Source organism: Caloenas nicobarica, chromosome 3, assembly GCF_036013445.1.
Source record: "Caloenas nicobarica isolate bCalNic1 chromosome 3, bCalNic1.hap1, whole genome shotgun sequence".
In the NCBI taxonomy this organism is placed as follows: Eukaryota; Metazoa; Chordata; class Aves; order Columbiformes; family Columbidae; genus Caloenas; species Caloenas nicobarica.
The window spans coordinates 32,833,287-32,857,254 of record NC_088247.1 but is presented as its reverse complement, the minus strand read 5'-3'; the positions used below and the strand labels follow the sequence as shown (position 1 = coordinate 32,857,254).

Below are 23,968 nucleotides of genomic sequence, written 5' to 3'. Positions count from 1 at the left end.
CAAGAAAACTTTATATTGGGAATTAAAAATAGCATGAACAAAAAAATAACTTTGCAGAGGCATAAAAATTAAGTGTTGGTTTTCCCATAAGTCTTGTACACAGATTTTTCTAACTGCCAGCAGAAACATTTTTTTCTGGGGAACTGTCCTGTAGATCAAGATTAAACACGTATATTTAAATGCTTTCTAATATCTGTAGTAACACATTCAGTAGCTAAATTTCAAAAACAAATCTAGAAAGACTTTGAGATGTGTCAGGCAATCGTTGAATGACCCACTGTTACAGCATCTTGCACAGTTTTATTTCAAGAGCAAAACTGAGAGAAACAGGCAGGTATTTCCACTGACTTCCAACTGGGATGGTGTTTGTACCTGGCCTGCTTGGTGGTTTTAGGATTTTGAACTTCTGGTCAAGAATATTTTTAGAATGTCTGCACATACTGGTGCGTTTTCAAGATGGATGTGATAAATGGGTGCCGCAATGTCGAGACCAAACAACATGGTGGGACTGTGTACTTGTTCTCCTTGACAATGGGTTGAACATTTGGATCAAACAGGCAATTCAAAGTGGAATTGGTCAACTAGTCCAAAAGATCACAATCACTAGATAAATCATCCAAGTAAAACATTCTGGGCTGTAAGAACTACCAGCTGTAATAAATGAAGATTCTATAATATAATTAAAGAACAGGTAAATGGAGACAAGCAGTTAATGGATAATCAGATCTGGCTTGCATAGTGATGCAGCTGTTTTTCTAACCTTTAACATGATTTTGCCACAGCATCACCACTGAAGTTCAATAAGAATTCAGTGTCTTTGAAGGATTGTTGTTCCAATGCACCAGGATGTTGTTTCTGTCTGTAAGGGCTATATGTGCTTGTTTGTTTTCCTTTCCTCCTTCAGCTGTGTGCTTGCTCTGCAGCAACTCATATCTGTACTGCTTGGATAATCCTGAACTGCTGTTACTTATTTTCATGCTGTGTTTGCTTTGGTTGGATCTTTCCTCCTTTTCTGTTCACCACCTGTGTCTTAGCTACAGTAAAACTTCGGAGCATTCTATGCCGGTGTTAAAGGTATAGATGTACTGAGTGCAGTGGAAGCAAGGGCTAGAGCACAGCTGTCTTTAGAATACTATGGAATTTGGTAAAGGAACCTCATCATGATTCTTAAATTCTAAAGGTTTGTTAGTATCCCCGGGTCAACAGGAAGTGCGTAACTTTAAAATTGAGGCAGATGTACCGTTGCCATAATAAAGCTGAAGTATCTTGCCAAATCTTTGTGTGCTTTTCAGTTTAACCGCTGAGGTTTTTTTTCCCTAAGAGGTTTTGGTCAAACTGGTTCAGCAAAGCACGAAGCTGCAATGTAGATGAAAAGAGAAACGGCTTTGGCACTGTCTTAAGTGCAGCTCTGTGTTTGTCGGATTTCTTACAGGTTCCTGTCGCTGAGTCGGAGGAGCCTCTGAAGGGCAGCAGGATGTCGGGTTTGGCTGCCAGGGCCTGTTTGTGCTGTATCCCTCTGCTTTTGCAGGGTGGTGTCTCCAGCTGGGTGCACTTGCGTTAATGCAGTTTGGAAATTGGCTTGTAGCGAGCAACCGATTCAAACTGAAGCCTTAAGGCAAAATAAGGTTTGAAATAGCATCAGGTGTTTGACCCCAAGCAGAAGCTGAAGGAAGGGCAGGGACCCAGGGCAGCCTGTGCAGCTGTTGCCAGGGGCCGTTCTCTCCCTGTCAGCTCTGTGTAGATCAGAAAAGCTGCTGTGAAGGTGTTTGGGTTAAAAGTGCCCAGCTGATCAGGCGCAAGAGTCAGCTGTGTAGTTTGGGGCAGAGGGTGGTTCTGCCTCTGCAGGAGAAAAAGCTAAAGCCTAGACAATGCGGTATTGCAGCTAATAACTTTACATTGTGCACAGTAAAAACAGATGCTTGTGAATGCTCTGCCTGTGACACTAGCAATTGCTTTCAAGTACTTAAAACATCAATTTTACGCAAATTCTGAGGGGTTTTTTTCATTATTGTAGACCAAGTTTGCTTTGTGTGCACTAACGCAATGCCATCTCAGTTCTTTTATTAATCTGACTACCTGGGGAAATTGTTAGACTTTTGTAAACAAAACTTGGGAATAAAGCTACTTTGGTCAAACTTCTAATAAATGTTAATAGTTGAGAACTGTATTTGTCTTCTGACTGCTTATTTCTTTAAGCAACTTTTACAGCTGTCCTTAACTCTTTCCATACCGTCCTGCAATGCTGGTGATATTTATACAGCAGTCTGAAAGCACGCTGCCATGGTGATACAGCTCGCTGAAGGCAGAAAATTGGCTAGAATATTGACTGTATTTAATTAGTTTTTAAGTTTTATTGCTGAAGGTGGCAGTGGGGAGCTGGAAGATTGAAATGTGATTTCCTTTTCAGTTGATGGTGAGTGCTTTGGGAGTCCAGAGGGTTTTTAGTGCACAGAAATATGCCAAAAATGTTTGTGGCAAGGTATTTGGAGACTCGGATACAGCAGAGCCTTGTCTGCCTGGGGAAGCAGAGCAGCACAGTCATAGCGGCTGCAGCCAAGTAACTTCTTGCTCGATTTTGTCTTCCTAGGTGAATGTTTTAGGGAGGAATAAAGAATAAAAGGTGGTCTGCTTGGGTGGCTGCCTCAAGTTTTTAAAATCGTATTTCAGACCAGCTTGTGCAGGGCTAGTAACTGGAATAGTTAATTTTACTGAAATTGCAGATGAAAGACTAATTCACATTCTGGTTGTAGCTGGCTCGATGTATTTTGAAAGGTATTGATAAACTTTGACAAATTACTGGTTATTTCTCTAAATGCATATTTTAAGATTTAGATTTGGTGAAAATGAAACCATGTGGAGAAAATTAAACTTTGTATGGCAATATCCTTTTCCTCATTGGTGCTAAATGATTCAATGTCTTTTTAAGAACAGCATTGGCTTGATCTGGATCACAGGTACAGCTGGGCTGGTTTTGATTCGCATTACTTTAATGTTTGTGTAGTGCCCAGAAGGGGGCTCAGGGGGCAGAGGGAGGGGGTGTGGGGAGGATTTGGGAGGGTGGAGGAGCTCCCTGTCCCCAGCAGCACCCTGCTGCCATGTTCTCAGCTCTGCAAAGCACAACTGCAGACATAAAATATCGTTTTTGCCTGTTCCCAAAGTGGTTGTGCGTAGGAGCCTTGCTTTTTTCCTTTCTTTTTAAGTCTTTTCAGTGCTGGCCAAGCGAGTTAGCCGGGTTTTTTCCTACTGCTCTGCCCTGGGTGGGTGTGTGAGGGAGGGCACTGGGAAAAGACCCAGCTGAGGGAGCTGGGAGCTTCGTAGGGAGAATTCTCTCTCTCTTTTCAGCGCAAATTCATGACAGTATTAACAGCTTGAAGTCAATGAGATTCCAGATCTCTGTTATTTTCAAGTCCTCAAATTCTCCATATTGTTTGAGTGCACCAAAATAGTACTTTCTGTCTATGAAATCTTAAATAACAGCCAAATCATAAGCTGAACCAAGGAATAAACAGAACTGTGACCATGGAAAATAACACTGGGCTGAATTACAGTTTCTGTGGGGTTTTTTAGCCTTTTCTGATCCTCTAGGGTCCCTTCACATTATTTCTTTGTTAGAAACCAATTACATCATTATCTGCCTTTTTTTTTTTAACGTTACTTTCTCTGGCTGCCTATCAATAATTCTTTAATCCTTTCAAATATTTACACAACATAATTCAAATCTGCTAGGTTCTCTGCGTTGATAAGGTGACAGCCAAACATGTATTTTCCTCAGAAGCTGCTGGGTGAAGCACTGTGGAAATGCGGAGATAGATCAGAGTGTGATTCCCCTTGGGTGCTCTCTGGCCTGCAGTTGGGGGGACAGTGGGGCAGCAGTGGGGTGCACAAGGGGTGGCTGCTGAGGAGCTGTGCCCGCGCTTAACAGCTCTGAATTTGTGCAGGTTTTGCTTCTTTCTTCCTTTTTTTTTTAAAAAAAAAAAAAAAAAAACACAAAACAGAAAAAAACTCGATAGTATCTAAGCTTTCATTGGTGCAACATCCCTCATGGGCCCAGCGTGTGCTTTCAAGGACGCTGTAGCAGTCGTTTTGCCCTCGGCGTGTTGAGGTACCGAGCAAGGGCTTTCTCCTGCTGCTTCTGAGCAAAGTGGTCCAGTCCCCTGGTCATCCTTCTGCAAGGGCACCTGCCAGCTCAGGCCCAGCACAAAGACAAGTCCGTGGGTTAATATGCTGTTCTTTTTGTATTACATAGCCACTGGAAATAACCAGAGCCAGCTCAACCCAACCCTGGGCCCCGCCAGCAGCACAGCCACCTTTTCCCTTTCAGCCCAGTAAAATCTGAATTATTCAGCACTAAAAGGAAGAGCCGCAGCAGGGGCTGTTTCCCCAGCCCAGGTCCCTGTTCCGCAGGGCTTGGCGCAGCCGGAGGGGTGGCCAGGCAGGCGATCCCAAACCCGCACAGCGAGGGAAAGGCAAGACACCCTTCCCCTCCAGGAGGAGCTTTGTTGTGGGTAGGGCTGAAGTTTAAAAGAAAGTTTCAGATGCTGCTTACCTGCAGCCCGTTGGGCACATCTTAAGCAAAACTCCCATTTTTTTTTCTTTGATATATGTGTGTATATACACACAAACATGTATATATAACATATATATATATATACACACACATAAGGTGCCTACTATCTCTTATTGCAGTTGCCAGACTTCTTCAATCTCTGCAGTTCCTGTTTTGAAGCTGGATTCTAAGCAAATTCCTTAGTAAACAGGGTGAAAAAACCCCACAAATGACTAAATATTTAGTTATTTTTCTTTATACATAATACTATCTATATTGTGTTATTTATTATATATTTAGTTACTATTAAGTATTTAGTAAATATTTAGTTTTGTAAGCTGGACTGTGGCTCTGTTAGCAGGGCAGGGGTATTTTAGAGAGAGAAATGTCAGCTTATTTGGTGTGAAGAGTTGTCTCTGTGTAAAACAAGCCCTTAAATAGCCTTTCCGGGGGGGTGGGGAGGGGGAAGAAGAGTAGACAAATTTAAATGTAATTATAGGTTTGCTTCTACACGACTGTTATTTCTAGTAATAATAACTAGCATTATATAGCCTGCTGCTAAAGTGCTTTTATGGATGGCAGTACTCTAATTCTTTGGAGAAGGAGGGGATGTACATGTGCACACAGGGGCCAGGGAAAGGAAGAAGCAACCCTGACCGTGAGCAGAGCAGCCCTGCCCTGCCGCACTCACATCCTCGCCAGGATAACTCCTGCGACTCATTTCGGGGTGCGAATCCCCAGGACTTCCGCACTCGTGCCACAGTGGAGGAGAACGCTTGTGACACGAGCCACCACCTGGTCACACGCAGCAATTTTCAAGCTAAGCCACGTTAGTTCGCAACGGAGGAGCCCGGTCACGAGCCTGTTGTTCAGCTCTGTTCTCGCTGCCCTGCAAGGCACAGAGTGAGCTCATTTCCTACCTGGCTCCCCGCCCGCTCTGCAGTCAACCACATCAAGCGCTAAGTCACTTGGAACAAGCACAGCGCGTGCTTATCGGTCCCCAGCGGTGCCTGAAAACGTGTCTCCTGGGGCTCGTGCGGAGCTGCAGCTGGTGCTAGAAATGAGCACCTTCGCCCTTCGCTTCATCTGCCCCCACCTCCACCACAGCATCAGCCCTTCGTGGTGGCTCTGCAGACCTGCTCCTGCAGCAAGGGGCACAGACTCTGCAGGGACACAGGTGACAACGAGGGCATGGTCTAGCCTGTGCTTCACAGCTAAGCACCCCAAGGAGACATCACAGGCTGTCAAAGTGTCTCAAATCTGCAAAGAGATGAAGAGGTCGCAGCCTCCAGCTTTCAGGCTTCAAGGTTTGCCATGACCGCGGTCCTTGGCACAGAGGTCAAGACCCGGACAACACATTTGGTGACTACATGATGGTGACTATGGAGTCAGAAAGGCTCTGATGGGAAGCCACTTCTTTCTCCTCCCTGAGTTAAACACACAAGGTTGAGCCCAGACAGCAGTTTAGAAAGAAAAGAGACAAAAGCATAATTCTGTTTCCCTAAAGCATCCCTGTGGTTAGAACAACAGATCAAGAACCAAGCCCCTTTTCTCCACCCTTTTTGTGACAGCAATCGCAGAGCAAGTCTCCCGTCTACCAGCTGAATGCCCCAGCCACCACTAACTTCCAGCACAAGAGGGGAAAGACACATATTATTTCTCACTAGCCCCATAAAGCCATAGCAAGAGATGGAAACAAACACGTGGAAGGACTCTGAGAAGCACAGGCCATGGTCAGGGGGAAGCACAAGAGAGCAGCTCCCTGATGGAAACAGCAGTTCCTAGGGGACAGCAGATTCCTCCTGCACCCACTAAAAGAGGCTTGAGATGCTTGTCACTGGGTGGGGGAAGCACAACCTGGGACACGTAGGCATCAAAGCCAATAAACCCCATGGCATCTAAAATGAATGCAAGTGAAGATTGTTACTCACCAAAGTGCAAAGCCAATGCTCGACTAGGAGGCATGTCCGTACTTGGAAGGGCCAGCAAAGTGAGGGATTAAGGACAGACATTAAGCACAGCCACTGCTGCACCATCACAACCATTCCAGCAGCGCTGAGACCATCAAAGATTGGTGGTCACAGCTTTCAGTGTTTCCTGGTGTAAAACATCTTCCCATTTTTCTCTTGCTCTCATCTTCCAGGCAGAAATAAAGATGAAGGAACTGGAGCAGTCCAAGTGCTGTATAAAATGAAAGCTGGAACAGGAAAGGAAGACGACAGTTGTCCTGAAAATCTGGTACAAGACAGCATGGTAGAGATCTGCGGGAAAATTGGTGATCACCAGGCCTGTGTTCTGCAGGAGGGAAAAAAAAAAGAGGCACTTGCATGGAAACAGGGAGCACAAAGACCCTTGGTGTGTGCGACGAGTTAGGTCAACCTCACCACACACCTGACCCTCCCTGCTTGCCTGGCCACAGTACGGATTACAAGAGGCCACAGTGTGATTCATCACAGCATGGCCAATGAGAGCAAGTGGACATGGATGTCAATGGCAGGGTCCCCTGGTCCTGCCCTTCCCATTCTGTCAGCCTTGGTGAGACACACAGGACCGGTGAGGGTCTAAGCCCACTTGGTCTTCATGTAAAAAAAAAACCTTGGGCCTTGTAACAAATCCCCGGTGGAGTTAGAAAGCAGATGGCATGATGTCCTATCTGCCTGTGCTATTTACAGCAGATTATTTAAACTTTCTGTGCTTTGTTTTCTTAATAGAATCATTTTGGTCAGAAAAAACCCTCAAGATCATCGAGTCCAACCATAACATGACTCTGGCACTAAACCATATCCCTAAGAACCTCATCTACACATCTCTTAAACACCTCCAGGGATGGGGACTCGACCATTTCCCTGGGCAGCCTGTTCCAATGCCTGACAACCCTTTCTGTGAAGAAATTTTTCCCAATATCCTATCTAAACCTCCTCTGGGGCAACTTGAGGCCATTTCTTCTCATCCTATCACTTGCTGCTTGGAAGAACTACTTGTACAACTAATTGTAGCTATGATTTCTTTTCATGTTAAAAGTCGTCTCAAACAAGAACTGTTTGACAAGCCCTATATACATGAAACTAATACCCGAGGAACAGCCGGTCCTCCAACTTGTCCACATGCCAAGTTTTCCATTTCAATAAATATGGACATCATTAATGCACATTCGTGAACAGAGGACACCCTGTCTTAACAAGGGAGCTCATCAGTGGCCAAAGACCCACATCACGCAGCAATATAGAGAGCAGTTGTACAAAAGACATGCTGGAAAGCAATGCATCCATGCACTTCTGACTTCAATTTCCCCCAGTTAACTAACTCTTTCGCCCCTTTCTAACTCTTACACCATGGCTGTGCATTATTAAATTGCTAGAAGAAAAGCAAAAGCCCACTCCTGCACTTCGATACCGGTGCAGCCCAGCTCAGCAGAATCACCTTTTCATTTACACTGGTGTCAGAACCAAGGCCTTTGTAGCACAGAAATAAATTTAGCACAGAAAGCTGGGGAAAAAGCATTTGCTCTTGTAGCAGGGTGCGAGGGGCTTGCCTTCCAAAGCACACATTACTGGAAGAAAGGTTTTCCTGTCAAATGACTGCTGACTAGAACTAGAAAATGCAGTTCTGAGACTGTACAATCTTTTAAAAGTGAGGATAAAGGTGTCAGTAGCACTTCCCTCCTTGTCTGTAAAAACTAGATCTAAGTTTTTACAGACATTGGTACATCAAAACCAAACGCAATATGAAGATAATGCAGTGAAGAAAGCATGAAACTTTTTTGATCAGAAGCTCTGCTACTCTCAACAGGCTTCTCGGATTCACATAACTGGAATTTCAAGAATACCATACCTGGAGACACAGTTGTACTGCAGAAAGCGTAGCTACCTTCCTTTCCCTAAACTTCAGGCTTACAAAGTTGAAGTAATTCTTTGAGCCAACGACTGAAAGGAAAATAGGTTACAGACACAGAAGGGAAGATACAAGTTAGCTTTTCTGAGCCATTCTGACATGAAGTGACCTACAGATCATGTGTCTAAAACTGGTGACAGGGAGATGCTTTCAGGTCAGCCCAAAGAAAACTGTAAGCTCTGCCCACCATCCTGCTGCATGGCAGCGTCTCTGTCAACAAAAAAAGATTTGCTCTGACACCCTTTTCTGGACAGGAAAGGGACCGCTCACCCAGAGGAAACAGACAGAGGAAGGTCCAGGATCACAAATTTCAAAATGATAGCTGTGTTTCACACCAACAAACTTGTTCCCAAGCCTGTTTGCACAGTCAGTTCTGAGGATGTTCAGAAATAAGACTATCATCAGAGACCACTGCCTGAGTCGGGTAAGGATTCAGTGGGTGCGCAGAAAGAAAGCTAAGTCGCAACCAAGTTCTTCAGGAAGTCTCAAACTTTATTTACTTTAAAGGAGGGGAAAAAAAAAAAGCCCAGGATACAGTGCTTACATTCGGTCGGTCTCCTATGTAAGTTTAAATATTCGTAGGGCGCGCATTTTCATAACCAAGTGTCTCGTGTTGGCTGACATCACACTAAAACATCAGACTGTGCGCGGCCACTGCACTGCTATAAACACAAGTACTGAAGTCAATGGAGCACTTTCCTCCTCAAACCCTCTTGTGCTGCCTTGGGTTCAGCATGGTAACATTTCTTACTCGTTTCAGATGAACAAAACACCATCCTGTCCAAGATGCTTTAGATTTTGACCACCTGATATCTTCCAAATGAGTGGAATTTTAAGAGCAATTCCCGTATTTTCATTTGGATTAGCAAAACCACAGGCTATACTTAAGTTCCTGAGCATTTACTTAAGGTTTGCACGATGTCATCTTTGTTCCACTCAACGACACTGCCACAGGGCACAACCAGAATTGTGCAGGATCCAGCCAGCATCAGTTTTATCTGTGAAGAGGCTCGTGAGCGCAGGTGATCTTGCCACATTCTCTGGTAGGAGCAGTGCACTTCTCTACAAAGGTGTTTTAACAAAGGTATGCTTTGGCTCCTCTTCAGAAAACTCTGCTGAAATCTCTCTTTGGGAAGTTGCTTCCTCTGAGTACATTTTCCCTGGTAAACGCTTGCCAGTCTGAGGTAAAGCTTTTGGCGTCTCTGACTTCTGATGATTGGTTTTCACATACCTTAGCAGATTAACGATAGCAGCTGGTGTAATTCCAGGGATGCGGCTGACTGCACCAATCTGCATGTGGAAACAGGAACAAATTAACCAAGAACAAACCGACACATTGGAGTTAGTGAGAAATGAGATTAAAACCTGTGGGTAATCCTTTCCCTGATTGCCCTTACCCCCTCCATGCCCCTTGTGAAGACACAGAAGGGATTTCATTTCTCCTCAGCCTTGCTGTGGCCCAATATCTTACCGTCTGGGGACGGTTAGAGTCCAGTTTCTCCCGCACCTCTGTTGAGAGTGATGCATCAATGGCAAAGTAATCAATGTCCTCTGGCAGTCGGAGGGCTTCATCACGACGCACTTCTTCTATTTCCTGCTGTTGATTGACTACGCACCACTCGTAAGCAACTGTGATGGAAAATCAGAGAAACAAGACGACCAGATATAGATGTTCACGTGAAACAGGTCATTTGTAGGAATTCTTGAAAGCAGAATGAGCAATTCCACTGAGATGGTCAAAAGCTCCTAAGGAAGTTTCTAGCCTCATAGACTAAAGATCCTAATTCACATCACTACTTTGGAAGAAGTCACACTCTTGAATTTGTTACAGGAATTAAGATACATGGGTTGGCTTTTCTTCTCATCCCAGGAGAGGATGGTCTATTTGACAGAGCAGTAAGGACAAAAAACCCAGGAGAGAACATGAATAACTGATCTCACCCCACCAAGTGAAACACAGGTGCTTGTGTAGGGCTGTGGCCTATGGTAAAAGGTGCATGCTCTGATAGAGTCATAGAATAATTTCGGTTGAAAGAGACCCTCAGGATCATGGAGTCCAACCATAACCTAACTCTAGTACCATGTCCCTAAGAACCTCGTCTAAATGCCTTTTAAACACCTCCAGGGATGGTGACTCCACCACTTCCTTGGAGAGCCTGTTCCAGTGTCTGACAACCCTTTCCGTAAAGAATTTTTTCCTAGTATCCAATCTAAACCTCCCCTGGCACAACCTGAGGCCATTTCCTCTTGTCCTATCACTTGTTACTTGGGAGAAGAGACCAATACCCTCCATAACAGTATTTCACTTCACTAGGCAGCAACATCAAACACGCTGGCATGAACGGGCTGGCTCTCCCCTTACTGAACAAAACCTACACAGATCCCACTAACTCCTGTACTCTACCTTCTATCTTCAGTCTCTCTGCCAGTTGTCTCCATTCAGCAAGCTTTCCCAGGGGCTCAGGGACAGCCCTTGCCAGAACTTCCATGTTGGCCTCTGGATACTGAAGGATGTCAAAGGCGCTGTGGAGAACAATAGTTAAGTTTTTATGGTTGGAAGGAGTCACTCACATCAGGCAGATTTACAGCTGTTCCAGGATCAAACTTGCAAAGATCCCAGCATAAGCCAGAACAACTGCAGAGCCACGCTCACCTCCCTACTATCCCCTCTCAGTGAACACCAGAGCAGTTCAGCAGCTCAGCATTTTATGAAAAACGAACAGCTAGAAAGAAGGGACAAAGTAAGGGCATCAAGGGGAACCTTTCACAGAGAGTCAGCCAGGCCTTCGTCTCTAATTTAGAACAGAAAAGACAAGGTGAGATAAAGGATGGGTAAAGGAAGCAAGGGCCTTTGTGTACGAGAACAGCTACCATCCGACACTATCCTGAAATCAATTAATTGCTGCTTCGTCAAGCTTTCAGCAAAGCAGCAACCACTGCAAAACTGTCACCACTTGCTGACACTCTCAGCAAGGACAGCAAGAACTGACTGGGCCAGTGGAGTACTCCATTATTTTGGGAGCCTGTCTCAGCACCAGGATACAAAGCATAGTAAAATCACCAATGTTGCACTTATTCTATAAGCAAACATCATGTTTGTCCCCTGAAGGTGATAAAGCTGGAATCCTGGAGTACTGACGGCTTCAGGAAAAATGGACAAATGCTGTGAAACCACTAGCCAGATGTGCTCAAGCAAGTGTAGGTCAGAGCAGAAAGCTTCAGCTGTAACCTTTACCTGACAGGCGACCTTCGACTGCTACTGATGGAAACTTCTGGTAATAACTGGGACCATTCGGATATGCTGAACTGAAGGGATTTTAGTGTCGCAATTCCATCCTCTAAAGCAGCTTTCATTTTAACTGCTTGTTCATATCGCTGCTGTGACACACACCCAGCTTCTTCAAAACCTGCAAGAGACAGATGGTGTATGAGACAAAGGTCTACAACCCGGCAGAGATTCTCACTGCAAGAGCCACCATAACAAAATACCTCTGTGGGTGAGCCTGGCATCAGCATTGTCAGGCCGGAGGGACATGCGGAACTCCACGCGGCTGGTAAACATCCGGTACGGCTCGTTGGTGCCCAGAGTGGTGAGGTCATCGATGAGGACACCAATGTAGCCTTCGGTGCGACTGATAACGAAAGGGGGCTTGCCATGAACCCGTAGGCAAGCGTTGATCCCAGCAATCACACCCTATGCAGACAGAAAACGAACCGAAAAACATTTATCAGTTTCTTCGTGGCTAAAATATCAGCACGTCTGCCTACAAAGACTTGTGTGTCAAACTGTACCCTGGAAAATGCAATAATCTATGCTAGTAACCTAGGCCGTTTCTTTCTTGTGATACTATAAGTATCTCAAGGGCTCCTTGGCCCCTGCTGACATAACTAGAGACAATTTCCACGTTTTCAATTTCAGTTTCTCCATGTTGAAACATTTGACAGTACTTCCAATTACCTTAGTTACTACAATCTCAGTAACAGCAACTGTAGATACTAAAAGTAAAAATAATCTCGCCAAGTCCGGAATTGAGGTGAGCAATAAAAGAACATCTCATTAGCACAAGATGGGCCTAGCAAGACGGTGCATCAAAGGCAGATGCCAAGGCAATACTCCTTTCTGAGTGCTGCGTATGCATGATCAGATTCACCCACCTGAGCTGCAGCTTCTTCGTAGCCCGTAGTGCCATTTATCTGGCCTGCCAAGAAGAGGCGCTGAACCAGACGAGACTCAAGAGAAGCAGTCAATTGACGGGGGTCTAAAAAGTCATATTGCACTCCATAGCCTATGACAAACAACACGAGAGATCTTATGGAACTGATTTTGAAGGTTCCAATTTATCAGCAATCAGTTGGGCAGAATGACTTATGTTATCAATTTTTATTTATGATTTCAAAACAACCAAAGAAAAATCCCTGTATCCAATAATTAATTTTGTTTCATATTTCTTTTGTTTTGCTATGCTCTAAACAAAATCTGGTTGTTATTAACTGGTAACCAATATGACCCCCTTACCTGGCTGTAAGATCTTGGCTTTTTCCAAGCCTGGGATGGATTTGATCACCTGCTCCTGGAGCTCAGGTGGCAGCGTCATCGACATGCCTTGGGGGTAAATGACATTGGACTCCAAGCCTTCTGGCTCCAGCCACACCTGATGTTCTCGGTTTGGGAAGCGCAGAACCTTTGATTCAAAAGAGGGACAGTACCTGCAACAGTCAATAGCCATGAGCATCACCTGACATGGAGAAAAAGTAACTTTCCAGAAGCAAAGCAGGCGAGACCCACAGTTTCAGACAGACTGTCAGCTCGTGCCACTGAGAGCCTTGCATGATGCCACATACTCACCGTGGGCCCCTGGTTGTCTCCTTTATATGGTTGTTCAGGTGGAGGTTATCAAGGACAATTTGCTGGGCTTTGGGGGTAGTGCGAGTCAGGTAACATGACAGCTGATCTTCTGCCTGAAAGAGGCCAAAGCTCACTTTAAGTTAAACCAGTCACAACTCCGTACTCTTACTGAACAACTCTCTTTGAGGATCTCCAAGGGTTTTTCCATGACCTGGACAGGCTGGAGAGTTGGGCGGGGAAAAATTTAATGAAATATAACAAGGGAAAATGTAGAGTCTTGCATCTGGGCAGGAACAACCCCAGGTTCCAGTACAGGTTGGGGAATGACCTATTAGAGAGCAGTGTAGGGGAAAGGGACCTGGGGGTCCTGGTGGACAGCAGGATGACCATGAGCCAGCACTGTGCCCTTGTGGCCAAGAAGGCCAATGGCATCCTGGGGTGCATTAGAAGGGGGGTGGTTAGTAGGTCGAGAGAGGTTCTCCTTCCCCTCTACTCTGCCCTGGTGAGACCTCATCTGGAATATTGTGTCCAGTTCTGGGCCCCTCAGTTCAAGAAGGACAAGGAACTGCTGGAGAGAGTCCAGTGCAGAGCCACAAAGATGATGAAGGGAGTGGAGCATCTCCCTTATGAGGAAAGGCTGAGGGAGCTGGGTCTCTTTAGCTTGGAGAAGAGGAAACTGAGGGGTGACCTCATTAATGTTTATAAATATATAAAGGGTGAGTGTCACGAGGATGGAGCCAGGCTCTTCTCGGGGACAAGCAATGATAGGACAAGGGGTGATGGATACAAACTGGAACACAAGAGGTTCCACTTAAATACGAGAGGAAACTTCTTCTCAGTGAGGGTGACAGAACACTGAAACAGGCTGCCCAGGGAGTCTCCTTCTCTGGAGACATTCAAAACCTGCCTGGACGCCTTCCTGTGTAACCTCATCTAAGCAGGGGGATTGGACTAGATGATCTTTTGAGATTCCTCCCAATCCCTAACATTCTGTGATAATTGGCTCTCACTTCCTGGAGAGACAGGTAGTGCTGTCACACCCACTGCACAGACAGAGCGCAAGCAATCAGAGAGCTTAAGCAACATGCCCAAAAGCAGATCAAGAACAGAACAGAACTTAGGAGTTGAGAATTCAAGTTCTATTCTATACACTGCATTCCTAATTACAGGATGGATATTTCTATTAAAGCAATGCATTATATCACAGCATTCAAATTAACCACAAGAATTCAAAGCTCTGACGGAAGAGGAGGAAGTGCTGACCCTGCAGCTAACAGCCAATTAAAGAGTTTGGTGACGGGGAAAAAAAAAAAAGAAAAGAAAAAGAAATCTCAAAAACCTGCAATTAACATGGAAAATTCAAGGTTTGGAAAAAAGCACCATATAAAGTATTTCACCGTTCTTTCTGAAAAAGAGTCAATGGACTCAACATTCCAAACAGTAATAATTTGCACCTCAACTCCTTAAAACCTTTCCTACACATACCAAGGACTTCAAGGGATATTTCCTTTGCCTCCATCCTGATTATAATAGGTTATTGCAATATTCCCGTATGCTTCGGGGCAAATTAACTCCTGATACTTAATTCTGTGCTGTTTAACTACATTATGTAAGAATGCCATTTTCCAAGGTTTTATTTGGAAAACTGAGTTTCTTCTGCTTTTAAGTTACTGTTAACATGCCACCTCTGAGTTCTGTGGCTAACTCCATCCTTTCTCTTTCCTGGTCAAAACTACTAATGATCTCTAATTTCAACATTTTAATCTTATTCTAGAGCTGAGGTAACAAGCAACACATCGTAAATCTCCACAAGACAGGTCTAGTACTGGAAGTATTTTGTAAATCACTCACACAATGAGCATGTGAAGAATACTACTAACAATATCATGTTTCATGCACTAGAGTGAAAGTAAAGAAAGTTTGGTTCTCAAGTTGAGAATTTCATTCTTTGCTCTGAGAGTCCTGAGAAACACAACACCTCCAGTATGAACACAGCCCAGCTTCCTTTCCCAGCTGACAACTCCCTGGCTGATTCTGAGCACGACAGTCCCAGAACTGCTCCCCAGCCAGCTCTATGTGCATTTGATGTGTGTTATCCCACCTTGATCCACACAGCCTCGCTGAGAAAGCTGAACGGCACTGGAGGATTGTCAGCCACACGTTCTTCCAGACCGCTGAAGTCAATCGTATCTTTGGCAAGTCGGGGCGGTGTCCCAGTCTTCAGCCTGCCCATGGTAAATCCCAGTTTCTCCAGCGTCTGAGCCAGCCCGATGGCTGGCTGGTCCCCCAGCCGCCCAGCCGGGTGCATCTCCAGCCCGATGAGCACCATCCCCCTCAGAAATGTCCCGGTGGTCAGGATAACGCTCCCAGCATGTACTGTGCTCCCATCCCCTGAAACAGCAAGTTCTCCAAGATGCACATATTTCAGCATCAACAAACCCCTGGTACTCTGGTGCTTCTGTCTAAAACTAGACTAACACTGTTCACTGAGGGTTTCTCCGCCTTTTATTATTTGGCAAAATCAGCACTAATAGTAACAAATGTAATAAACAGCATATAGTTATTACTATTTTTTTTCTACTCCTAAACATGTTATCCCTAACAAAGAAAACCCACTCCTGGGAAAAATTCCGACACAGGCCTTTATTTTGGAAAGCCTGTTAACTAGAACAGCAAAGGGTAATAAAGCATGAGTCTGCTAGTAACAGGACACCACTGCCTCGTAACGTTGTTGGCAGCAGGTGCAATTTACCAAATAAAATCTCAAAATGCAGTGTGAAACTCAGTATCGCTAGTCTAAAGTAAATTAAACGTATATAACCTGCCAACATCCCATCAATCCAGGTATGTTTGTCATTGTTATTACAGATATTAGCCTAGTTTATTTCACACTCAGCCTAAACCACTTCTATCAGCTAATTCAACTTTCTTGCTGATGAATCAGAAATGTTTCCCCCAAAGGCTGCTCTCAGTGTAGAGTAACTGACGGTGCTACCGAGCTACCAGCACTTACCGAGCACGACTCCCGTGACTTGGCATTTCCCAGGACGGTCTGTTTCTGGCTCTGTCAAGAGAAGATCCTCCACAGACGCCTCACGAACTGTCAACAGTGGTGTGTTAAGGATTTCTTTCTGTCATGAAAGGAGTTACTGCAAAAATCTAGGAAGTTCTGTGACAGAAGGGCAATCCCAACCCCTACTGAAAACATCTCACCCTTTTCCATTTTTACCAGGTCAACTGGAAGACCCTCAGCGACTGCACTGTCCTAATCTACCGAGTAGAACTTTTCATTCACAGAAAGAGTTTATCCTCAAAAGAAACTATTTCATCATGAAGCCTGACCTGTGTATAAAACACTACAGAATTTTTTAAACTATGCTGAGCTCCAACAGGTTGCACTCTATTAAAGTACCAAACAGAAAGGTACCCACGTTTGATAAGAAAATATTTAAAAATCCCCACTCCCTCACCATTGTCTATAGGTTATCCTAATGCTTCGGATTTGAGTAATTCACTCTAACACTCCAGCACACAAACACAAAAATCCCTGGAAATAAACCCGCGTTCGCTTGTGTGGGTCCCTGCAGAGGGTGCGTCCCCGCTGCCGGCCCAGCCCGGCCCGGCCCGGCCCCTCTCACCTGCATCTGCTCCTTGTAGAGCCGCCGGTCGATCTGTGCGCGCAGGCCCCAGACGGCCGGGCCCTTGCAGCGGTTCAGCACCTTGTAGTGCACCCCGGAGCGGTCGCAGACGCGGCCGCACAGCCCGTCCAGGGCGTCCACCTCCCTCACGAGGTGCCCCTTCCCGATGCCGCCGAAGGAGGGGTTGCAGGACATGGCCCCTGCCAGGGGGACACACGGACAGCGCTCGGCACCGCTGCTCACCGCTCCCGCAGCCCCCCCGCCCCGCGGGTCCTCCCCCCCGCCCCGGGCACCCCGCGGTACCGATGGTGTCGATCCTGTGCGTGAGCAGCAGCGTGCGGGCTCCGCCGCGAGCGGCCGCCGCCGCCGCCTCCGTCCCCGCGTGGCCCCCGCCGATCACCACCACCTCGTAGCGCGGCGCCGCCGCCCCGGCCTCGCTGCCCGCCCGGCGGTGCCCGGGGCGCGGCGCCGGGGGTGGCACCGGGGGTAGCGCCAGGCGGCGACAAGTGCTGCGCAGCAACATGGTGGCGGCAACCCGCCCGGTAGCGGGCAGCGGCCTGCGGGCGGAACCGGAAGCGGAAGCGGGCACGCTGCCGCGGCGCGGCTGCTCGGGGGCAGGCGGAGCCGCTCGCTCCTGAGGGGCGGTGCGTGCTGCCGGGCCCGGCCGGCCCGGAGGCGGAGCGGCCGCTGTGCTCGCGGTAGGTGGGGCCGCTCAGGGGCGGGAAAATGCTGGCAGGGGATTGGGGGAAGGCGGGTGGCCGCGCCCTCGGATGGCCCGGCCGCCGCTGCCGGGTGTTTCCCGCGCCCAGGTTGCCGGGCAGGAGCGGGCAGCGCCGGAGACTCAGCCCCGCTTCCGTCGGGCGTTTCGTTTCCCCGGCGGAGCCGCGCTGCCTGGAAGAGGAACTCGTCTGAGGCGAGAGGCGGGAACTCCCCTCTGGCGGGGCCGCGCTCGCCGCCCTGCGGGAGCGGCGCGGGAGCGGCGGCCATGGAGCGCGCCGCTGGCCGAGGCGCGCGGGGCAGGCGGGGCGCGGCCAGGGGCGCAGCCCGTGCCTCCTGCCGGGGCCGCGGGGCCGGCGGCAGCCCGGACGGTGCCGTGACCGTGGGGGCGCCGCAGCAGGACGGAGCCGCCGCCCGGCGCGGCCGCCCGGCGCAGCGAGCCCCCGCCGCCAGGAGCCCGCCGGCGCGCCCGGCAGCGGGCGGCGGAGAGGTGCCCCCCGCTCCTCGGAGCAGGGCAGCGGCCGCCAGAGCCCCCGCGGCGCAGAGGCGAGCGGCCGTGCCCGACGGGGCTGCCGCCGCCCCCGCGGCCGCCTGCGTCCTCCCGCCTGCAGCGGGTCCCCTGCGGCTCCGGGAGGCGCTGTCGCGGCTCACCCCGGGCCGCCAGGACGTGTCGGACGCGGCGGAGGTGGTGAACCTGGTGGTCTCGCAGCTGATCCAGGCCATCCGGAGCACGGCCGGCAGCTTCAGCTCCATCGAGCGGCTGGGCGCCGGCAGCTACTACGAGCACGTCAAGGTGGGTGCGGGGCTGCGGCCGGCCCGGCAGCGCCTCTCCCGCCGGGCGGCCCGACGGGCGGGACGCGCCGCAGCGCCGGGCCGGGCTGCGGGTCGGGGCGGGCGGGCAGCAGCGGCTCGGACCGGCCGCTCCGCGCTGCTCCCGCCGCTTGAGGACAGGTGTAAGGTGGCCCTTCCGACGAGGAAAGGCTTTAAGGGTTGCTGCGTTAATTACGAAATAGCTGACTTACTGAAAAATGCGTGTATGTGCACTTAGTAAGAGACGCTACCTAAGCAGGACTGGCGTTAAAGCCGCAGCCAGCCCCTGCCCATGCACAGCGCCCACGTAAGCCCAGCGTAACCGGAGGGTCTAGCACTACACGAACAGGCTCTGTGCCAGTTTTTAGTATATAATTTTAGTTTATAGCTTTTTCAAAAAGCAGGAGAGATAACTATACGGTGTTGTTTTTTTTCTGGTGCCAGCTCAATCGGAAACAAACGTGGGATACTTTTTCTTAAACCAGCATGAGGCATAGCAATACTTACTTTTTTTTTCTCACAGCTGATTCCTGTGTGCAAAAGGATGACTAAGACCAGCATTTATGCATTACCCAGAACAGCTTAAGAATCTTAAAACTTTATTAAAAATTAGTAAGTTGGAAAGCTGGGAAATAAACTGTTATCAGTAAATTGCTCTTCTCCACTCAACCGCACAGCAATCTTGTAATACAAATCCCCAGAAGTAAGCTCATATTTCACACCAGTGATGGAAAGTAGACCAAGGCTGTTGTAGATAAAAGCGCAACCGGAAAAAAATCAAAAGAGAGTAAAACCTAAGTTGCATATTGACTATTGTATTCTCGTACTTTGCAGGTAACTGAACCAAACGAGTTTGACATCATGCTTGTAATGCCTGTTGCAAGACTTCAGCTGGATGAATGTGATGACACTGGTGCCTTTTATTATCTAACATTCAAAAGAAATCCAAAAGAAAAGTATTTGTTGAAGTTTTTAGATGAAGATGGAAAATTATCAGCCTTCAAAATGCTTGAAGCACTAAGAGAAATCATTAAACGAGAAGTAAAAAATATTACAAGAAACATTGCAAGTAAGTATTTAGCAAACAAGCTTCACCTAGGAGTGCTAAAAATCCAATTACATTACCCACATGCATTGGGCTGTTGTTAATAAAATGTGATTTGTTTCCCCTCAGTCAACTGTCTCTTGGCAGCAATGTAGCTATAACTGTAACCCCGCTTGTCCCCAGTGTCTCAAGTTTGCTCTTGTGCTAAGAATCACCACAAATACATCAGAGCTAATCATAGTATGTGATTAGCCCACTGCTCCACTATGCAGTCCTCTTTCCATATGAAAATAATGAATATTAATGGTTTTGTCACATGCTCGGTACTTACTACGTGATCTGTATTATTTTGAACATATCTGCCATATATAAAGAGTCACTTGCTGAACTGGTAGCAAAAGGAAGAGCTTTCTTCCATACATTATCTAATATTTTGTATCGATCTATATAAAAACCACATCCCCTTTTACAGTGCTGTCTTTCTTCAAAACCTTCAGAAATATTGTGATCAAATCTCTTCAGTCTCGGCTTTTCCACCAGTGAAGCAGTTAAACATTACCAGATTTCTACTTCTGTAGATACAGTATATCAAGCAAGCACAGCAGTTCAGGAAGTGTTCCTTATTTCATAAAACTCATTAACAGGCCATCTTAATGTTTTATTTAAAGTCCATATCTTGAAGGAGAAAGAACCAGTGAGTGAACTCAGGCATTTATTTTGATTATAAATTCCTCTTCAGTAAAAACTTTATTTTTAAAAAAGTTTATATTTAAAAAAAATTTTTCTTTGTTACTAGATGTGGAAGTGACTGTGAAAAGGAAAAAGCCTGGAAGCCCTGCAATAACTCTTCAGATCAAAAAGCCTCCGGCAGAAATATCAGTGGACATCATCTTGACTTTGAAACTTCAGCAGAGCTGGCCGCCCAGCACACGCGATGGCCTCAAAGTTGAACAGTGGCTGGGAAGAAAAGTCAGGCGAGAGCTCAGATATGAATCAGTTTATTTAGTAGCCAAGCAAAACAAAAAAGAAAAGGTTCTAAGAGGTACCTGAAATACAGACAATAAGTCTCAGTTATGAATTATCTTCTCTACAACTTGATCACTTACACGTGCTATAAAGAGGGTATCCAGGTTCTGTTCAGTATTCTACCTTCGAGGTACAGATCTTTATCTTATCCTGCGTACATCCACATCAAAGACAATTGAAATCCCTCTTTAAAACACCAGATCTGTGACACTGCTTGTCCTGTACTGAAATCTAAAGACAAAATGCTCTGCCAAGCTGTATGCTAACCATTCCAAAGAGCGTTATATTAAATCTACTAAGTCAGACACGTGAATATGGACTCTTCCTGTGGTAGTGCTGTGCTTAACAGCAACATCTGCTCCTTTGCTTTGCAAGAAAAAAGGTAAATTAAAAGGAGATTTCTAAAAAGGTAGAGAACATACCTGTAAGTGGGACAGTGTACAGGAATCGTATACTTCTGCAGAAGTAAACTTTTCTAGCAAGATACATTATTTCTTGTTGAACTCTGGTATGGCTACAGGCTGCTTTTTTTTTTTCCCTTCCTCCAGACCAGGGTCATACCAAGCCTATGTTAGTTTGCAGAAACATCCCAACTTGTCATTGCATTATGAGAACTGATGATTTCAGCAAAAAGAGTTCAGAGAATCTGGTATTTTTTTAAATTAGCATGCCCATCTTAACAGTGACAAATCATTACTGGGCTATCTCTTCCTGTGAAAGTGAAATGCAAAGATTAACTGAACCAAACAGACAAGGGAGACAGTCCAACTTAGCTAAGGAAGGCAAAAATGACTGCTGGTGTTGAGCTATGTTCATCATTGTTTTCAGAAACGTTACCAGAAGAACACAAATAAATGCTTTAGAACAGTCACCTTACCCGAGACAAATTCACAGGCACATTACTTGCACAAAGAAATTGAAATCAGTGGTGAAGATTTTTTTAATTCAAAACCAGAATGGTGACACAGTAAGGCTAATAACACAGAATAGAAATTCAAAGGTAGTTGATTTCTGTGACTAGTGTAATTCCCCAAATCATGTTCAACAAGTACAAGAAAGTTCAGAATTAAGCTTAATTTTAAAGCAAATCCAAACATCCTTAAGAATAGAGTTAAAGCATCCAAACAATTAACTCTACCCTACATGAATGACATTGTAATTGTCTTTGTGTGGACCAGCTGGGGAATTAAGGACAAAATAACCAATTGTAGTCACCAAATTACTTTTTTTTTGTTGTTTTTTAAGTGCAAAGAAATTGCTGATATTTAAAATTAAGTACATTACAAAGTATTTTTTCCTTTTTCCTAGTTATAGACACCAGTAGTTCCTGCTGTGTAACAATTTTAACGATCTTTTACTCAACTTTAGGAAACACCTGGCGACTCTCTTTCTCACATATTGAGAAGACCATGCTGAACAACCACGGCAGCTCAAAGACGTGTTGTGAATCTGATGGACCAAAGTGCTGCAGGTTGGTATTTCATATGAATATTTTAGTTTAAGCCTGTGTGAGCCACACTAGCACCATTTCAGTTTAACATTTAAGAATTTGGTCTGAGACTATTTACTCATAATAAGGAGCAAGAATAAGGCTTTTAGGCATCATTGTGCTACAGCAGCACAACATTGTGTGTACTCGCTGAAGATCTGACTTGCATTTACTCAGTGAGAAGTGGAAACAAATTACCTTGCAGGGTTACACTCCAGACTTGCCTTAGAAAGCAAAAAGATGTGACTTGTTAAATAATCTTTCCCAAACTCAGTTGTGTTTAGAAGAACCAGCTTAAAAGTCTGATGACTCAGCTTTCTGAGCTTTGGGAGCAAAATTACACTTCATACCAAGGCAATTTCGTAAGCAATGGTGAGAAAAGAACTGCTAAATGGGATCAGGATGAATAAAGTAATTTTTTCAGTCCAATAAAAACTGGTTTCTCTATTTCTTCAAAGACAAAGACCCCATACCCTGTGAGGTACAGAACCTCCTTAACAGCAAACCAGCTTCTTGGTTTATTTAATTACATCTTGTACTGAATCAAGCAAGTCACAAGAGAACTAATACATAATTCTTTGTGTTTGCTTTACAAATATTATCAGACATGCTGTGCCCTCACCTAGCAGTGGATTAAACTATATATACACCTCTTGCCCTTGTGATGTGCATTTCCCTCAGTGTAAATCTGAGCCAAAAGGGCAGCTTTAAATCTTCAGTGGTGCTTCAGATTCACATTACACTGGTAACACCTGCAGCTGGGAGCCTGTACTGCCTCAGCATGCTGCTGCCCAACGCTTTTGCTACTGGTGAACACGGTGCATGCTCAAAACCTGCTGTTTATAGTGGAAATCCTTCATTATTAGAGTCTGACCTCATATGCAGTAGTTCGAGGATTATCCAGCCTCTTGCTGCACTTATTCTCAGATTTTATTCAAAACATTATTGAAAATATTATTCTATTAAAGAACATTTTGATTGTTTTCATGAATAATATATATTTAACCATCTAAAATACATATTGAGAACTATGTAGAAGGTATCTAATAAATTCTTATTTATTCAACAGGAAAAGTTGTCTTAAGCTTCTGAAGTATCTTTTAGAGCAACTGAAACTGAAACATCCAAAAGAGTTGGACAAAATCTGTTCATATCATGTCAAAACTGCTTTTTTCCACTGCTGTGTCATGTGGCCAAATGACACAGACTGGACTTGGGGAGACCTGGATCACTGCTTTCAGAAGTATCTGGGATATTTTCTGGATTGCCTGCAAAAGTCTCAGCTGCCACACTTTTTTATTCCCCAATACAACTTGCTCAGCCTGGAAGATAAAGCGAGCTATGATTTCCTTTCAAGGCAAATAAACCATCAATTGAACAACAGATTCCCAATATTTCAGGAAATGTCTTAAAAACATTGTTTACAACAATTATGTAAAACCAAATTGTGTAAATTTGCATATTTAAAACCAGAAGTTCTGCACCTTAAGTTACTCCTCAGTAGTCCGATACTATAAAAAACCAAAATAAAATCAAGAACACTGTGGTAAAAAATGCCTATCAGCCTTAACTGTTAAAAGAAATAGGACTTTTAAAGTAATATTTATCTTCCCTATCCAAATACAGTTGTCACCTGTAAAATATCTTCAAGGTATACTAAAAACATATAGAAGAATTTGCAATAGTTAATCTACCACGTGTACTTTCTGCGGTTTCAAATATGAAGGCATCAGTGACTGGGTAAAGTGAAAACTGACAATTTTATTTAAAATGAAGATCCACTGCAGAATATCCAAAATACATTTTTGCATTCAAAAGAAAACCACTGGAATTACTTTGACATAAACCAGAACAACGTGTCCAGATCAGCTGAGTGGATGAAGACCTTTTGCAGAGGACAATCACCAACAACAGTGAGCTGAGAATATGGTATCAAAATAAAATGAAGTTCCTGAAATAA

General features: G+C 45.5%; 2 protein-coding genes across 2 annotated transcripts; one reads left to right on the top strand and one right to left on the bottom strand.

Moving 5' to 3' along the window:
• Window positions 1–8,917: 8,917 nt before the first annotated feature.
• On the bottom strand, window positions 8,918–17,457 carry MTO1 (mitochondrial tRNA translation optimization 1). The gene is made up of 12 exons (XM_065630966.1): window positions 17,225–17,457; window positions 16,922–17,121; window positions 16,297–16,414; window positions 15,385–15,674; window positions 13,284–13,396; window positions 12,954–13,144; window positions 12,593–12,723; window positions 11,927–12,131; window positions 11,673–11,844; window positions 10,842–10,960; window positions 9,909–10,066; window positions 8,918–9,727 (listed from the first exon to the last, which is right to left on the bottom strand). Exons 1-12 carry the CDS (start codon window positions 17,442–17,444, stop codon window positions 9,500–9,502), a joined length of 2,145 nt encoding a protein of 714 aa, XP_065487038.1. The 5' UTR covers window positions 17,445–17,457; the 3' UTR covers window positions 8,918–9,499.
• Window positions 17,458–17,840: 383 nt separating this feature from the next.
• On the top strand, window positions 17,841–23,548 carry CGAS (cyclic GMP-AMP synthase). Its single transcript, XM_065632426.1, has 5 exons — window positions 17,841–18,431; window positions 19,283–19,517; window positions 20,290–20,535; window positions 21,888–21,990; window positions 23,078–23,548. Exons 1-5 carry the CDS (start codon window positions 17,907–17,909, stop codon window positions 23,418–23,420), a joined length of 1,452 nt encoding a protein of 483 aa, XP_065488498.1. The 5' UTR covers window positions 17,841–17,906; the 3' UTR covers window positions 23,421–23,548.
• The last annotated feature ends 420 nt before the right edge of the window (window positions 23,549–23,968 follow it).

Bases quoted from the DNA above. Each gene is read 5' to 3' on its own strand.
- CGAS (XM_065632426.1), top strand. From the start codon at position 17,907: ATGGAGCGCGCCGCTGGCCGAGGCGCGCGGGGCAGGCGGGGCGCGGCC. The intron at 18,432-19,282 runs GTGGGTGCGGGG...CGTACTTTGCAG, and splicing joins GCTACTACGAGCACGTCAAG to GTAACTGAACCAAACGAGTT. The intron at 19,518-20,289 runs GTAAGTATTTAG...CTTTGTTACTAG, and splicing joins TATTACAAGAAACATTGCAA to ATGTGGAAGTGACTGTGAAA.
- MTO1 (XM_065630966.1), bottom strand. From the start codon at position 17,444: ATGTTGCTGCGCAGCACTTGTCGCCGCCTGGCGCTACCCCCGGTGCCA. The intron at 17,122-17,224 runs GTACCGCGGGGT...TCCCCCTGGCAG, and splicing joins GCACAGGATCGACACCATCG to GGGCCATGTCCTGCAACCCC. The intron at 11,845-11,926 runs GTATTTTGTTAT...TGTCTCTTGCAG, and splicing joins TGCCAGGCTCACCCACAGAG to GTTTTGAAGAAGCTGGGTGT.